The sequence below is a fragment of the Arachis ipaensis genome, chromosome B10, assembly GCF_059453495.1.
Source record: "Arachis ipaensis isolate K30076 ecotype BB chromosome B10, ASM5945349v1, whole genome shotgun sequence".
In the NCBI taxonomy this organism is placed as follows: Eukaryota; Viridiplantae; Streptophyta; class Magnoliopsida; order Fabales; family Fabaceae; genus Arachis; species Arachis ipaensis.
In genome coordinates this window covers 147955967-147972749 of record NC_142435.1, presented here as the reverse complement: position 1 = coordinate 147972749, position 16783 = coordinate 147955967, and the positions used below count along the sequence as shown (strand labels likewise).

The following is a 16783-nucleotide window of genomic DNA, read 5'->3' as shown; positions in this document are numbered from 1 at the left end:
AAATATAAGAACATAAAATTCTGTATCTCTATCCTTTATGTCTTGTTCTCAAAGTCTTGTTTTGTCCTGTTGTTCTAAAAAACAAACGCATCCTTGGTTACTATCCGGGCCAAGTTAAAAAAAAAAAGGTAAAAGGAAAATGTTTAGATGTTAAAAGACATGAGCATCTTATCCGAAGTTTTTTCCTATGCAAAGTTGAAATAATAAAGCCAGTACATGGTATATGGTAATTACTCGATGAACACGAAATCAATGTTTCTGTCCAACAAACAAAATCGATTAGCAACAAATTGACCAATTATTATTATTATTATTATTATTATTAGAACCGTATTGGGATATGCCAACCTTAGCCAAAACCAGCTTTCAAATTCCATCTTATTTATTCAATTTTATAATAATTCATTACCATGCCTGGCCCTTATAGGTGCAAAGTCACAATCAAATATATGAGAAAAAAAGATCTCACCAAAAAAAAAAAAAAAAAACCTCTAGAGTCTAGACAAACAATGTTGCATCTCATTAAATTCTTAGATTTCATCAACGATACTTAACTCTTTCACATATTCTTTTACCAAAGGCCTGCAATATAAGGACAGAAAATTTCTTCAATGACTGAAACTTATAGATGAATGGAATTAATAAATAATTCTGAAATGTAGAAATAAAATCACCCCTTCATCTCATTTGATTCACCTCCATTTTTTTTTGTGGCATATCCGAATATGCTTTTAGTTATACCTCTCTTATGCTTTTCAAGGATTCTTCGCTACCCCTTTATTTGTTTCAACATATGTTGTTACTATTATTGTTATATGGTTATAAATATCAAAGCACCACTTAGACATAATAAATTTTGAGAATTTGATGTTTAGTATGTTGTGTTTGATCTCAATGTTACCTCATAATATTTATTTATAGTTTTCCATATTTTCCTTTCTTTGCTTTGTTATAAGATATGAAACAATATTTTTGTACATAAACATATAACATTATTAGACCTCCATATTTTCCAAAGTTCATAGGTTTGATTTTTTTTTTTTTTTTTTTTAAATAGTAGCTTCAGCCTTGCATTGCTTATTGCTTTGATCATCTCAAAAATTAAAAAAATATATATATTTAGGAGAATTAAAATGAAAAAACAATAAGTCTTGTTTCAAAATAGAGAACTCTTTTTTTTTCTTTTTTTTTTTTTTTGTTGTCAAGAATGGCTGAAGAAGAAGTTCAAGTTAATCAACAACAACAAAGGGTAGTGATGATCCAAGATGCATCAAGAGAGGTTAATTTAGAAGCAATTATGATGGCCACCAAAAAGTTCTCTCTTAAATCCGGAGATCATCTCACAATTGTTCCAATTCTTGATTGGTTCAGTAGTCCTAGTATGTTTTCTTGTTTTGGAAGAAAGCGTTGTAAGAAATCATCACTCACTTTCACTTACTTTTACAAACAAATGGTGTGTAAACAACTAATCATTTTCACAAGGTGAAAACTCAGGTGCAGTCGGCTTCACATGAAGTTGATAGTTGAAAGCCGTTAGATGAAAATTTAGTCAAATCAGTCAAATCATCTAACGGCTCTCAACTATCAACTTCACGTGAAGTCGACTGCACCTGAGTTTCCATCTTTTCACAATTATATATTTGCATATGATTTTTTTTTCACTTATAGTTGTTTACATACTTTTGTAACTCACCTTTCTCCACAGCACAGAACAAGGACATGAAATCATAATACTTAGGTTACAATTTATGATTTGGTTATGGTATGTTTCAATCACTAGTTTAGCTAATAAGCTAAGCTCACTTTGGTTTCTATAGGTACATGTATTAGTTTTTTATAAAAAAAAATTTGAGAGACTAACTCGATTTGTATTAAAAGATTAATTTGACTCGCATTTATAATTAATAAAAAATATTTTGATTCATTCAGATTGATCGAGTGGTTAGTTTATTCTCTGTTTAAGTAAGTGTCGGAGAATTCGAATTTCATTTTATGTGTGCAGCAATTTATTGGTCAATAACAAATTTTTTTTAAATGAAGTTTTGATCTACAGCAAATTAGTTTTTAGTCTATCATATTAAAAAATAGAGTAAAAAACTTATCAAAGTTTATAAGGATTAAAATAACTAGTGTGTACCTATTGAGCTAAAGTGAGCATTAGTCCATCACTAATTAGTAATTAATAAGTAATTTAAATTGTGCTGATTAATTTTTGTATTGTTGACTAATTTCTTTGATCTGACTTGTTTCATTTTTATTTATTTATTTGGGTTCTTTAGTGGGTTATATGATGAGAGTTGATTCCAATTACTTCATTTCAACCAACAAGAAAGTTATTGAGGAACATAGCAAGAGATGGCTAGATCTTCGTAACTCGGATCTCTTCGATCACTTCAAAAAGAATGAGGTCAGCACAATCCATATTCTTAATCAATAATATTAGGGATAATAAAAAATTAAGGATGATAACAGTTCTGTGTCGCATTATTATTGGACATATTAATGAACTTGTTATTTTTTAATTTCTTAACAAATTAGGATAAAATCGATTTTTTTATAACAATAAGAATAAACTCAATTTGTTATCAGATCCGGTCGAACTGACTTACATAATCCTTTTTTTTCTTTTTTTTTTTTAAAATAAAAATCAAGGATATATTTGTCTTTTTATAAAAAAATTTAAATATAATTCAGTTTAGATTATGTAAATCGGTCGGATCAAATCGGGTCTAATAATTATAGCGTGGACAGTTGCGTTTATTATTGTTGCTATAATAAACCGATTTTATTCTGGTTTATTAAAAAATAAATTATTAACCGGTTTAATAAAAATGTCCAATAATGTCATGACACATGTAAACGTTTAAAAAAAAAGATATTTTTAGTGTCTTTTATCGAAGTGATCTCCAAAAATTAATGGGTACTTTTATCGGCGTTCGCAAAATTCATAAATACAAATGGTAATTTATTCATAATATTTATTATTATATTATTGCAAATGAGATTTTTCAGATAAAATTCAAAGTAGAAGTGGTTGCTGGGCCTGCCACAGAAATTGCTTATAATGTTGTTAAAGAATTTCAGGCAACACGTTTGGTACTTGACAAGTTAGTTCACAACTCTACAATTTATTATTATTTTCACTAATTTATGGTTTCAATTGACCTAATTTTACATATTATTATACTGAACTTTTTATTTTTAATATTGGAGTGGTAGTGGTGTTCTTTTAAAATGTGGATTGTTGGGGTGTTATACTTAAATGTGGAATTATTTAACTAGAGAAGTAGAAATCGGACCGTCCAATTTATTAGAGATACAGAAATCAGACCGTCCGATTTCTAGAGGTACACAAATCGGACCGTCCAATTTGTAGAGGTACAGAAATCGGACCGTCCGATTTGTGAGAGGTAAAAAAAATTAAAAAATTTGAGGTACAGAAATCGGATCCTCCGATTTGTGTACTTTTCACAATTTTAAAAAACACCAAAAATTACAATGTTAAGGTATATCATCACTTCTACTTCCATAACAAAAAAAATTAGCCTTATTATACTTGCTCAATTCCAATTTTAAATATACAAACATTGTTTATTTATTTCAGACGTATGCACAAAGAGATGAAGCACAACCTTGACAAATTCTCTTGTCGTCTCTATAAGATAAAAGGTAACAACTCTATTGAAAGGTTGAAGCCTGCAAAATCAACAGATAATAATAATAATAGCTTCAAATCACATGGCAAAAGGCATGAAAATGCGGATGAACAATCTTCTCTAGGTAATAAGCTTTAATTTCTTTTCATTCTTTAAATAATTTTTTAAAAAATAGTTTGTTCTTTAATATTAATAAAATATTATAAAAATACTACAATTTATTTAAAAATTATTTTTTTTTCTCACAAAATTAGAATTATTGTATCTACCTGTTTCATATCATATTTATTTGTGTTAATCTCTGTACTCCATATAAAAGAAATTTAAATAATAAAAATATTTAATTTGATAGTAATGTTATTGTAAAATAGTTTTTGGTAATATTAAAAAAATAAACAATAATCAACTCAAACCGTCTAAATTTATCTTGTTTAGTATTTATTTATTACAGGATACGTTAAATAAATCTAAAATTAGTGAATTTTATAGTTTTTGGTTAATATTTGTTTGTTATAAAATATTTTCCAATAATTTTATACTATATTTAACATTACACGTAACATCATATCAAAATAATTTTTTTTATATTAATCACGTAAATAATTATAAAAAATAAAAAATCACTAATAATTATTTTTATATAAAATTAATAATTAAAAATTAAATTATTTAATTAAATTATTATCTAATAATTTTTAACTACCAGCGGCCAAGTCATCATCGTCAAGCGACTTATTCTCTTCAAGTATTTACAGCACTGAAGCGTCAACATCATCAAGTGTGGCAAGTTCGCGACAACTAGGACAACAAATAGACAACCACCTCGAACAACAACAACAACCAGATTTCGAAAACCCGGTTTGCAGCAAGTGCAAGAACCGAAGACCGAGGCCGCGGTTGAAGATAGAGTTGAGTTACTCGGAGTTGTCGAAAGCGACAAACGGATTCTCTCAGAAGAATTTCTTGTCGGAAGGAGGATTTGGAGCGGTGTACAAAGGACAACTGAGTAACGGAATGAGAGTGGCCGTGAAGCAGCACAAGAACACAAGCTTCCAAGGAGACAAGGAGTTTCAGTCGGAGGTTAGTGTTCTTAGAGAAGCAAGACATGAGAATGTTTTGATGCTTTTGGGTTCATGCTCTGAGGGACATAACAGGATTCTTGTTTATGAATATGTCTGCAATGGATCCCTTGATCAACATCTCTCACGTAAGTACGTGCAGTTAACTTCATGTAAATTGATAGTTGAGAATCGTTAAATAATTCGATAGATTTAGCTAAATTATCATCTAAAAACTCTTAGTTATTAACTTAAATATTCTTTTATTTAAATTTATAATTTAATTTTTATGATTTAATTTTCTAAAATTTTACACAAATATTTAGTCATGTACGTCATGAAAACAACTAAATTTTTAATTTTATTATTTAAAAAGATATATAAATACACTTATACTCATAAATTACACTTTTATATAAATAGAATTTAGATAATTTGATTTAAATTTTGATCTTGTTACTCTCATATTTGTCACTTTGTCAATAAAAAAAACTTATAACTATCAAATTTAAAAATGTTATATACACTCAAAAAATTAATTATTATATATTTATGTATAAATATATATTTTATATTCAAATATATATTTTATACGAATATCTGAGTTTGCCTTATTGCTATTTTTGTAGAACACTCTCGATCACCTCTTAGTTGGGAAGATAGGATCAAAGTAGCAATTGGAGTTGCGAAGGGGTTGTTGTATTTACACTCCAAAAACATCATTCACAGAGATTTGCGACCAAACAATATTCTTATAACACATGATCATCATCCTCTGGTAATTCACACTTGTCTTCATATAACACAGAAATTTGCAGTCAACTTCACATGAATAGTTAAGAGTCGTTAAATGATTTGACTGATTTGATTAAATTTTCATCTAATAGCTCTCAGTTATCAACTTTATGTGAAATTGACTGTACTTGAGTTTACACTTCTAGTTTAATGTTATGATGTTATGATTTCTAAAAAAAATTGTTGAAATAATTAATTAGATAGGTGATTTCGGGTTGGCAAGAACACAAAATCAAGACTCGATACACTCGACAGAATTGGTCGGAACGTTAGGATATTTGGCGCCAGAATATTTCGAATGTGGCAAAGTGTCAACCAAAACAGATGTTTACTCTTTTGGTGTTGTTCTTTTAGAGCTAATTACTGGAATGAGAACCATTGACAAAAGACTTGGAGGGAGAAGCCTTGTGGGTTGGGTAATTCATTCGATTCTTATACCTTATTATCCGATATAGGAGACACGTAAAATGTCTTTTTGTAAAGACATTTATGTGTCGCATAAAGACACTTATGTGTCGCATTATTATTAGACGTATTAATGAACTGGTTATTTTTTATTTTCTTAACAAATTAGAATAAAACTGGTTTTTTTATAACAATAACAATAAACTCAATTGTTATCAGATTCGGTCGAACCGTTCAATTTACATAATTTATTGAATCATGGGTTTTTTTTTGTTTTTTTAAAACAAAAATCAGGGATATATTTGTCTTTTTATCAAAAAATTTAAACATGATTTGATTTAGATTGTGTAAATTGATCGAACCAAATTTGGTCTAATAATTATAGTGCAGACAATTGGGTTTATTATTGTTGCTATAATAAACCGGTTTTATTCTGGCTTATTAAAAAATAAATTATTAACTGGTTTAATAAAGATGTCCAATAATATCGTGACACATGTAAACGTCTTTAAAAAAAAAAGACATTTTTAGTGTCTTTATCGAAATGGTCTCCTATCTGAATAGTTTGTAAAAATATTTTCTGTTTTTAAAATTTTAAAAATGTTCTTTTAATTTAAACGTATTTTGAAAAAACATTATAGTATATTTGATTTGCGTTTTTATTTTTAGTATTATCTATTTTTAGAAATTTATAAAATAAATAATAAAAATTATAAAATAATGTTTTATGTTTTTTCTTTAAAAAATTTTGAGAACAGATAGCACTACAAATAAAAACAGAAAATAAAAGCGCAGATTATTTTTGTTGTTAATATTTTTTGTTTTTATAATTTGTGAAAAATATGTAAAATTAATAAAAATAACAAAACCTTTTTATCAATATATATCCTTAGTTAGCTTGTTAATTTGATTTGAGTATTATTAAATTTTGTTACAGGCAAGGCCACTATTAAGAGAGAGGAATTATCCAGATTTAATTGATGAAAGGATTAAAGAAGATTATGATATCCATAAACTATTTTGGATGGTTCGTTTAGCTGAGAAATGTGTAAGCAAAGACCCTCAAAAACGACTCAGTATGCTTGCGGTAAGGGTGACATCTTTGTTGAAAATTTAAACTATCAAATAAAAATGCATAAATAATGCTAAATTAAATCTAACACATAAATCACATTTCCTCATTTTTAGAGCCGTATATATATATTAACGCTCCCGCTACGTTACCAACAGCATTTCTGCCAACTCTTATTTATAACTGTGTTTAATAGAAGTGTCTTCGTGGATGTGTCTAATAAAAATGTTTTTTTATGGCTGTATTTAATAAAAGTGTCTTTATATATATATTTTCTGGATGTGTCTCTTTATATATGTGTTTAAAATATAATAATTAATTATTATTAGCAATAAGTTGGCAGATAATATGTTGGTATCTAATACTTTTCCATATATTAAACGCTCCTTACAACGCTGCTAATTAAATAAAAGTTAAATTATTATGTTATTTCTATAGTTTCATTCAAATTTTAATTAAGTCTTTATATTTTTTTTAATTAAGTCTCTATAGTATTTTTTATTTTTTAATTAGGTCATTTTTATATAAAAAATATTAAAACTAATAGAGTATTTCTCCCAAAATACATGTAGTCAAATATCTAATTAAGTTTTTAATTTGCGAAGAAATAGTTAGTTAAATCTAACATTTTTTACACTAAAAAAGACCTAGTTATAAAATTAAAAGCAGTATAAGAACTCAATTGAAAGATAAAAAAATATAGGGATCTAATTAAAAATTTAGTGAAACTATAAGGATCAATAGAATAATTAAACCTTGAATAAATTTTAACTTTTTGTTTATTATATTTTATATCAATAGTTTAGATTTAGAGTTTATAATTTAAGATTTATAGTTTAGAATTTAAGATTTAGCATTAAAAAAAATTTAGGATTTTATGATTTAGGTTTTAAAATATGTATGACCATATTTTAATGTACTTTTTTATTTTTTATTTTTTATTTTCATTTCTTGTTTGGATACCACCACAGGTGGTTAATGCTTTGAATGGCATAGTAGAAGGAAGTACATGCATCAAAATAAAGGAATATTCCCCAGCAAGATCAGACTCATTCTACAGTGATTCTGAATCTGATAATGATGATGAAGATGAATTGCATGGTTATGAATTTGAAGAAGGTGAGTTACAAACTCAACAAACAGAAGAATCCACACCAAGTGACAATAATAAAACCACAAATAATCAAATGTTGCAACTAATTGTAAGACAACCCCCTTCACCTCCAATATGCACCTAAATTAGGGTTTCCAGCTTTTTTTTTTTTTTTTATAATGAAGCCCTTATAATATAAGAGTAAAATTTTGAATTGTTCCTAACAATTTTTTTAATTGGACAATTTCGTCGCTAATAGTTTACTTATATTCGAATTTTTTAGTCATCTAAATTATTAGAGGATAAAATAAAAAAAATCCTTCAAAATTTAATTAAGGATAAATTTTGAAGGATTATTTTGTCTTATAGTAATTTATATGATTAGAGACGTCGAATGTAATAAAAAAACACAAGAAACGAAATTGTTACAGAAAATAAAAATTGTTGGAGAATAATTTGAATTTTACTTTTATAATAAAATATTTAAGAGAAGAATGATTCAATGCTTAGATGCTAGGGTTGACATCTGAAATAAGGAAGAGTTTACAGAAATAAAGCTTCCACTTTAATTTGATTAGTGTGTTAAACCGGTTGTGTTAATTTGTAATACAGTGTAATTACTGCTAAGAGTAATGCTATTTGAATGTAGAAAGCGAAGGAAGAGTATTACTCCTATATATATCTTTAATCTTTTTTTTTTTTTAATATTGTGGCATACTTGAAATTTTGGGTTCTATCACGGTTTAAATTATCATTAGCATCTCTTATTTAGATTTAATTTTCATGTAAATTGAATCTAAGGCTAGAAGTACATCTAATTATGTATCATAATAAAAGAAAATTTTATATCTAAAAAAATAAATATGATTAGCTGGTTATGCATAATTACATATAAATATTCTATGCTATCAATATATTTAAATTAAATTTTGTTTATATAAATAAAAAAAAAATGTTATATATATGGACCATTTTTATGTATATTTCTAACAAAAAAAGTAATAAGACGAAACATAATTAACAATCACATGGACTAACCTATTAAGATATCTATCTCGAGATATCTATAATATTTGTAACTGTGTAAATTCAGGGACTACTTTGAGATTTAGCTCTAATTTTGAGCAATACTCAGTGTCCAATGTCACACATATTTTAGATTTTATTAGTTGGCAGTGTAATAAACTTAATTTTATCATCTTACTTAAAAAAAATTGTCTAGTACACAAGCATTCTACGGTAATATAGAGTCTAAAAAATATCACATTCAAAGAATGTAATATAAGCAACCTAATCTAATAATTGAATTAATAACTGATTCCACATCTTGAAGATCTTGAAATTGGGATGAGCCTAACCTCAGCACTCGTGACTTATAAAGCGTGACTAAATATCCAGAATTTGGATCCTCTAAATTTTGGATTTCACTTTAGAGGGTAAAATGTAATCTTTCTAAAGAAAAAATTCAAAATTTAGATGATCCAAATTTTAATATCCAAATCAATCAATTTTCTGTCTTCTCAAAACTATTTAACCTTAATAATATGATCACAAATAAGTGGCTCCGACTAAGGATCATAATTGCTTGGGTAGGGATGAGCAAAAAACACATGATGAATACATCCGAACTAACAACTGAAGTATGTGATTATACCTTGTTTACAGTGAAATGCTGCAACTCACCATACGGCTCTCAACTGTGATCATTCACCATGCTGTCATCACACCAACAATACACCAATAATTAATTAAACTGGCACTAATACCATTCAATCCATCAAACCCTTAGAAGATCTTATGAAGTTCATAAGATTTTTAAAACCACTTTGAACAGAAAAAAGCAATATTTGGAAGGTCAGCATGACAGCATGGAGTACAAGAATAAAGAGTAGCTTGGTGCACAAGCATCCTACATTAACACAGGGTCATGAAACAGGAAACCATCGAATCATGACAAACATGCTTGTATGTTTGAATCTAGAAGTCAAGTCTAAGAAACCACCGTTAAATTATGGTAAAATTGCAGGCTTTCCACTTCCATCCACTAAGCAAAATGTTGAAAATGCACGAGCATTTTATCTCAAAAGCGTACATGATGAACAGCTGATGCTTACTATAGCCGCAGCAGAGGCAGTAAAGATCAATTACACCGAACGTCTAACGTTGATGTACTGGCTCACCGAGATAATCGTTCATCTCCTGGTCTAAGCTTATGTACTCAGGTTCCTTGAAATTTAACCAGCTTTAATTGGTTTGCCAAACATGGCCATTTTCTGTGTCAAGTTCTGCAGAGCCTCATGCCTTTTAGCTAGTTCCATGAGAACCTTGATTCTCTTGAAAGAAACATGGCTTGGCTTATGCCCCTTCTCAACCATTTCCAAGAAACACTTCTCTGCTTCTTCCAACTTCCCCATATCACAAAGCAAGTCAAAGAGCAAATCAGAAACCAAGGTGTAGGATCCAAAACCCTTCTCCACCATGTCACCCCACAACTTCATAGCCATTTCTACCTTTTCCTGCCTCTTAAACAGCTTTATCAAGAACAAACAAGACTGTGTGTTTGGAAGACATCCTGCAGCCATCATCTTCGTGTACAAGTTCCAAGAGCTCTGCAAATCATTGGACCAGAAAAATACCCTGAAGAACAAATTGTAAGTAGTCGCATTCGGACTCAACCCTTTACTCTCCATCTCATCCACCAAACGATATGCATCACCAAGCCTCTTGGCAATGCAGAAATTTCTGATGGCAGCATTGTATGCGGGAACATCCGGGTAACAACCATACTCCTTCATTTCCTTCAAAACATCCCTCGCCTTATCAGGTTGACCAATCAACCCCAAGCCACCAATAATACTAGTATAAGTGATCACATCCGGCGACAAATCCTGGCCACGCATTTCATCGAGCAACTTATAAGCCTTCTCCATTTCCCTGCCCTTACAGTACACATCCACCAAGCAATTGTAGGTAACAACATCGGGCTTCACCCCCATTTCTCTCATCTCCTTAAAGAACCCCTCTGCATCCTCAGGGGTCTTCCACCCAGACAAGAGTATGTTAAAAGTCTGCAAATTCGCGCAAAAATTGTGCTTCAAACCATGATATACATTCCTAGCATCTGTCATGCTCTTCTCTTGGCAGAGTGTTCTCAACAATGCATTGAAACAATCAGTGTCGAACTCCACCACAAACTTCTTGAGCCTTTTAAAAGACTCAACTGTTTTCCTTACAGAACAGACCTTGGCAATTCTGGCCAAAACAATCATCATTGTGCGTTGTGTTATAACCGATCGGTCTTTCTTCTTCGCTTCGATTAAGAGTTCCCAGACTTGGTCAAACATACGATTTCGTCCAAGGATGTGAAGCATGGTGTCAAATGAATACGGGGTGTGGTAGAACCCTTTTCTTGCACCGGTGTATCGGAAGAACTCGAGGGTCTGGGATGGGTTAGCATGGCTAAATCGGGCCCTCTTGAGGACATCATCAATGAGGTCATTGGAAAGGAAAACACCACTGGATTTGAGGGATTGCCTGAGGTTTGAGGGGGAAGAGGAAGAGGAGGTGGAGTTGATTATGCAGAAAACTGTTTCAACAGCATCATTCTGGTTTGGCTGTAGGTTTGGCGTGGCAGCGAAGGGGCGTAAGAACAATAAATTCGAGGTTGGGATTCGGCTGAACGAGACACGCATCTGCAACATGGCTAGTGGTGCAATGAGTTAGCCACTAGAAGAAGGAAAAGCATTGCCAAATGCCAAATGGTTCTGGAAACATGAAAAAGAATCCATGAATCATTGTTTCCTACTCCTCCCTGAATCTCAAAACAAACCTTTCTTGCCTATTCATGGTGACATCACTACAATCAAAATTAAAAATCATATGAACCATAAGTATCATTGATCATTCAAAAGTTTTGAATAGGTTCCAAAGTGTGCATATAATAATGATAGTAACTTGGGAAAAATTCACCTAAACCAGTATTATCTCACACAAAATGCAAAACTGGAGTAATTATATCTCATGATAAACATTTCAAAAACTAAGGAAATTAGATAATAAAATTTAATTAAAAAATAAAAATAAAAAAGACGCAGAAGCAGAAAAATCACCTGGAAGTGAGAACAGCACAGCCGGCGGTGCGGAGAACGAAACGGCGGAGCAGCAGAACATTGAAGAATCACGAGAAGCACCGCAGACGGCGTCGGCCGCGGAAGAAGAAGCGGCGGCGAGAGTAGGAGCAGCGTAGAACCGAATGAACGATGCGATGCAAAATTGGAGATGCGCAAAGCCTTTCAGGGTTTCTGTTGCAGTTTCTATGCTCTTTTTGTAATTTCAGAAATTTGTGTGGTTTGTAGAGTAAAAACACCGTAATGGAGGGACCAAAAACGAAATACAAAAAGATGCGAACGACAAAGTGATATTTTTGGGTCCAATCACGAGTGAGCTTTCCACATTTGGTGCAATCATTGCGCACTCTCAACTCTCTATTTCCCACTCTCATCAACGAAGAAAGAAACCAAACGCTTCCTTCAACCTGCGAGGTTTCTCTCTCTCACTCCCTTATCTCGCTTGATCTTGAAACTAATTTATGCATTTTTCTTTTAATTTTGTTAATTAATCCCTCAATTTCATATGGTCATTTGTTAATTCATTTCTAATACAGAAGAAAAGTAGAAAAAAAATGAGGGATTTGTTATATTTACTTTTTAAATCGAAGCTTGATTTCTGATTCAAAGTACTCAGTTACGAAAATTGATGACCCTATATTAATTCGGGTAAAGTACTTTCCTTCCAGTTAGTTTGTGTTGCTTTTTTTCTCCTTAAATTACTTCTTAGGTAATGCTCAAAAAATTAAATAAAATTGTTTGTTAGTTTTTGCTGGGCATGTGTATTTTGAGGAAGTTATTCACTTCTTCATGAATAATTGATCGGGTTCTATTGTGTATTTTTTTAATGAGGATTGAAACAGTTTTTCTTGGGGTTTAGGGTTGTACTTGTTCATATACTTGGGAGTTGGGAACTTGTTCAAATTTTGAAAAATTACAGATTTATTTACACAATGCAAAGGTTACTTATTTATTTGGGTTATATTTTTTGGATGTCAGGTTATTGACCAAGATGACACCAGTTTGCCCGTTTGTCAAAGCTTCTCGGCCTGATGATAGTACTCCTAAAAAATCAGGTGAAAACTCGGTTAAACATCAGGCCGATTCGGACAGTAAGTGCCCCTTTAGTAAGAAGGAGGCTAGCGATTCGGCTAGTTCCTCGCCAAAGTGCCCTTTTGGATATGACCAAAACTCGTTTAAGATTGGTCCTTTTAGCTGTGTGATATGCCAGGCACTTCTCTTTGAGAGTAGCAAATGTGTGCCATGTGCTCATATTTTCTGCAAGTATGTATATTTGCCCCCTGTTTATATTTAAGTCTGATTGCAAATGCTGCTTGTAGCTCATTTTTGATATTCTAATTATCTGGAATCAGAGCATGTATATCACGCTTTAAGGACTGTCCATTATGTGGGGCTGATATTGAGAAGATTGAGCCTGATACCAATCTCCAAGGTTTGGTTGATCGATTTATTGAAGGTCATGCCAGGATCAGAAGGTCTGTTAGTTCAAACCAAGGAGAAGAAACAAAAGAGAGTGGACAGGTCGAATATGAGGATGTTTCTTTGGAAAGAGGTTCGTTCTTGGTCCAACATGCCATGAGGGTAAGTATGGCTTTTGCTATTATAATTTCAAGTGTTTTATATGAAGTATTAACTGGAGAAGGGTCCTTTCAAATTTTTGTGAACAATTATCATCAATCAACAATAATGGTGATATCTTGGTAATCACAGTTTTAGCAATTTGTGATACTTGCTGAGCTGCCATATATGAATGAATGATTTTGAAAACTGCTGAAGATACTCGGCTTTGATTTTTCCTAATTTCATTTGACATTGCATTGTTCTATTGTTTTATAATTAACAGTTTGCCATGCTATTCATAAGCAGGCATTCCGTGCTCAGAATTTAGAAAGTGCCAAATCGAGACTCAGCATCTGTGCTGAAGACATTCGTAGTCAGATTGAAAAAGCAGGTGATACAACAGAATTATGCTCACAGCTTGGTGCAGTCTTGGGTATGCTTGGTGATTGCTGGTGTGTTTTCTCATTCTCATTCCCTTTTCTTTGTCTGCCTGTTGCATTTATTTTCCTGGTTTTGCACGTCCAATATTCTCTTCTTTGGATTCTTTTCCCCTCATAATTGTGAGTTTTAGTATACAGGGTTGAGCGGCCTTATCACAAATGTAGGGTTGCTGCCTTGTGACCTAGAGGCTCGTAGGTTCAAAATCTGAATGCAATCTCTCTTCTTGTGGGGGACAAGAGTGTGTGTGCATTGCGGGAGCCTTGTGCATTAGGCTGCCCTTATTATTTTTTCTTCTAAACTTTTCCAGGATATTTTCTCTTCTTTCCTTTTCTCACTTTCGTTCCCCTCAAATTATGTCTTATTATATCACAAAGAATATTCTTTCCCCTACATGCTCAATGGAGATATATATGTATACCATATTTCTGCAGCCGAGGAATGGGTGATGCTAATTCTGCTGTCGCATATTTTGAAGAGAGTGTTGAATTTCTGTCTAAGTTGCCAAAAGATGATAAGGAGGTTATTTCACTGGATCCTTTCTTTTCTAGGTGTAAAATATGAATTGCATAATCATTTTTCCATTCTTGTGAATTCATTTCTTAGAAATTTGTTCTCCTGCAGATCACGCATACCCTTTCTGTTTCACTTAATAAAATTGGAGATCTTAAATATTATGATGGGAACCTGCAAGCTGCAAGATCTTATTATTTACAGTCTTTGAATGTTCGTCGTGATGTCATCAAGCATAATTCAACTGTCCCAACTCAGGTTAGATACAAATGTCTGCCTATCCTATATTTGGGTTGATATACCAATATGATTGACTAACTTGCTTTAGTGAATCCTTAGCTCATTATTTAATGTGAAATAGTTCATGTCAATTTACAGAGAGAGAAAGAGATGTATTACATGGAGTTATTTACACGAGTGGTTGCTTATTATGAGAAATAAGCAAGGTCAATAATAGCCTTTAGATCAAAATCAATGGTCGTGATCACTTGACTGAACTTTCTCCCCTTTTTCCATTCCCTATTTTTCTATTTTGTCTCTTTCTCTCTCTGGTTATGTTTTCTGCACAGCCTCCCTCCAATAGAAACTCTATGAATCAGTGCCAAAACCCTTCATGCTTCATCTTTTTTCCTTCAATACGATATTATTCATTTTTTGATGTCTTCGATACATTAGAGTTTAGACAGCTCAACTCAGTCCATTAGAAATCTTTCCAAGTGATAATCAAGTTACAATAATCCCAAGATGTAATGCAGCCATCGTAAACACAATAAAGAATATCTTTTTATTAGGCCTGGCTAATATTGAAATTAACCTTTTCCTTTGTTTCCAATAATCCAGGTCCTTGATGTCGCCGTTTCTCTTGCTAAAGTTGCAGATGTCGACAGAAATCTAGGAGATGAAAAGTTGGCTACTGATGGATTTCAAGAAGCCATAGACATGTTGGAATCACTGACATTAGATTCTGAAGCCATCGGGCTTGAGCAACGGGTAATGTTTACCTGCTTTCTCACATACCACATGAATTGGAAAATCCTGTTATATTGCTTCTGTTCATTCTTCCTTCTTCCCCCTACCGTTATCTCTTCCTCGCCCTTTTTCTGTTCCGACTATCTGCTAACTAATTTCAATTTGTATCCTTCTGTAGCGGCAATCAGTGCTAGAGTTTCTAAAAAGTCAAGTGGCTGAGAAACAAGAACAAGTCGAGACACAAGTCGAGGCAACTGCCTGAGATAGGTGCTCCTAAAAAGTAAGGAAGCCGCAACCGGGATGCAATAGATGCAAGAAATGTTACAGTATGTCAACGCACAAGCCTATAAAATAAGCTTATCTTACAGAGGCACTTGTTATATAAGAAGGAGAAACCAGACTAATATATCAATGTCCCGGTTCCTGGTTTAGATCGTCTTGCCACTTGCATGTATATCAATGTATATTTTTGTTTCCACTTTTTTCCCTTGTGTTTCTTGGAGCTCAAGGACAACTGAACTGAGGATCTTCCTTGCACTATTGTAACTAAGCATACTTTGTTTAATAAACTTTGAAATAATATGGAGTGAGTTATAGTTTTTTATTATGATTATTGATTGAATCAGGTGCATCTGATTCCTATTACTAGAAATCCAACATTCCAACTAACTAGCCCCACATGATTGAAGTTCCTTGAAGGGAGGAGCTCTCTTGGGGAAAAGTCTTTCATTCTTAAGGGTTCAAATCTTAAATCACTCGTTGAAGGATTAGGATACTGTATATATGTTATCAAATGCAATGTAAAGTTCCTTTATTTTGAGAGAAATATAATAAAAATAAGAGAAAAAGTGATTGCTACATAAGATATATATTCCTAGAAAAAGTGAGTCTTTCGTGTGAAGTTGAGAAGGAATAGTAGCACGCCTATGACCTATCTTACACATCGATTCATAAACTTCAAATAATAGGTGAAATAAAAACATACAAATTTTTACACATATTGTTAAAGCCTGAACTCAAGTCTTTCTTTTAACAAATGCAATAGGATGCGGAGCACTCCTTCCAATTTGGATCTATATTTGGTGCAAATGTTAATT

General features: G+C 31.8%; 3 protein-coding genes across 5 annotated transcripts; 2 read left to right on the top strand and 1 right to left on the bottom strand.

Annotated features, from left to right (window-relative positions):
• Nucleotides 1-1207: 1207 nt before the first annotated feature.
• On the top strand, nucleotides 1208-8224 carry LOC107621236 (uncharacterized). The gene is made up of 9 exons (XM_088486128.1): nucleotides 1208-1379; nucleotides 2280-2407; nucleotides 3013-3107; nucleotides 3605-3780; nucleotides 4363-4863; nucleotides 5344-5492; nucleotides 5710-5925; nucleotides 6852-7001; nucleotides 7958-8224. Exons 1-9 carry the CDS (start codon nucleotides 1208-1210, stop codon nucleotides 8222-8224), a joined length of 1854 nt encoding a protein of 617 aa, XP_088342254.1.
• A 1451-nt stretch (nucleotides 8225-9675) lies between these two features.
• LOC107622542 (Pentatricopeptide repeat (PPR) superfamily protein) lies at nucleotides 9676-12782 on the bottom strand. Of its 3 annotated transcripts, none has more exons than XM_016324473.3 (2): nucleotides 12189-12782; nucleotides 9676-11935 (listed from the first exon to the last, which is right to left on the bottom strand). In XM_016324473.3, the coding sequence occupies exon 2, from the start codon at nucleotides 11778-11780 to the stop codon at nucleotides 10314-10316; it is 1467 nt and encodes a 488-aa protein (XP_016179959.1). In that variant the 5' UTR covers nucleotides 11781-11935; nucleotides 12189-12782; the 3' UTR covers nucleotides 9676-10313. The 3 variants fall into 3 exon arrangements, with proteins under 3 accessions (XP_016179959.1, XP_016179960.1, XP_016179961.1); XM_016324474.3 differs by having other exon boundaries at nucleotides 9676-11843; nucleotides 12189-12353; XM_016324475.3 differs by having other exon boundaries at nucleotides 9676-11771; nucleotides 12189-12341.
• Nucleotides 12488-16312, top strand: LOC107622543 (zinc ion binding protein). Its single transcript, XM_016324476.3, has 8 exons — nucleotides 12488-12620; nucleotides 13185-13469; nucleotides 13559-13787; nucleotides 14073-14218; nucleotides 14639-14726; nucleotides 14829-14975; nucleotides 15558-15707; nucleotides 15865-16312. Exons 2-8 carry the CDS (start codon nucleotides 13198-13200, stop codon nucleotides 15946-15948), a joined length of 1116 nt encoding a protein of 371 aa, XP_016179962.1. The 5' UTR covers nucleotides 12488-12620; nucleotides 13185-13197; the 3' UTR covers nucleotides 15949-16312.
• Nucleotides 16313-16783: the final 471 nt, after the last annotated feature.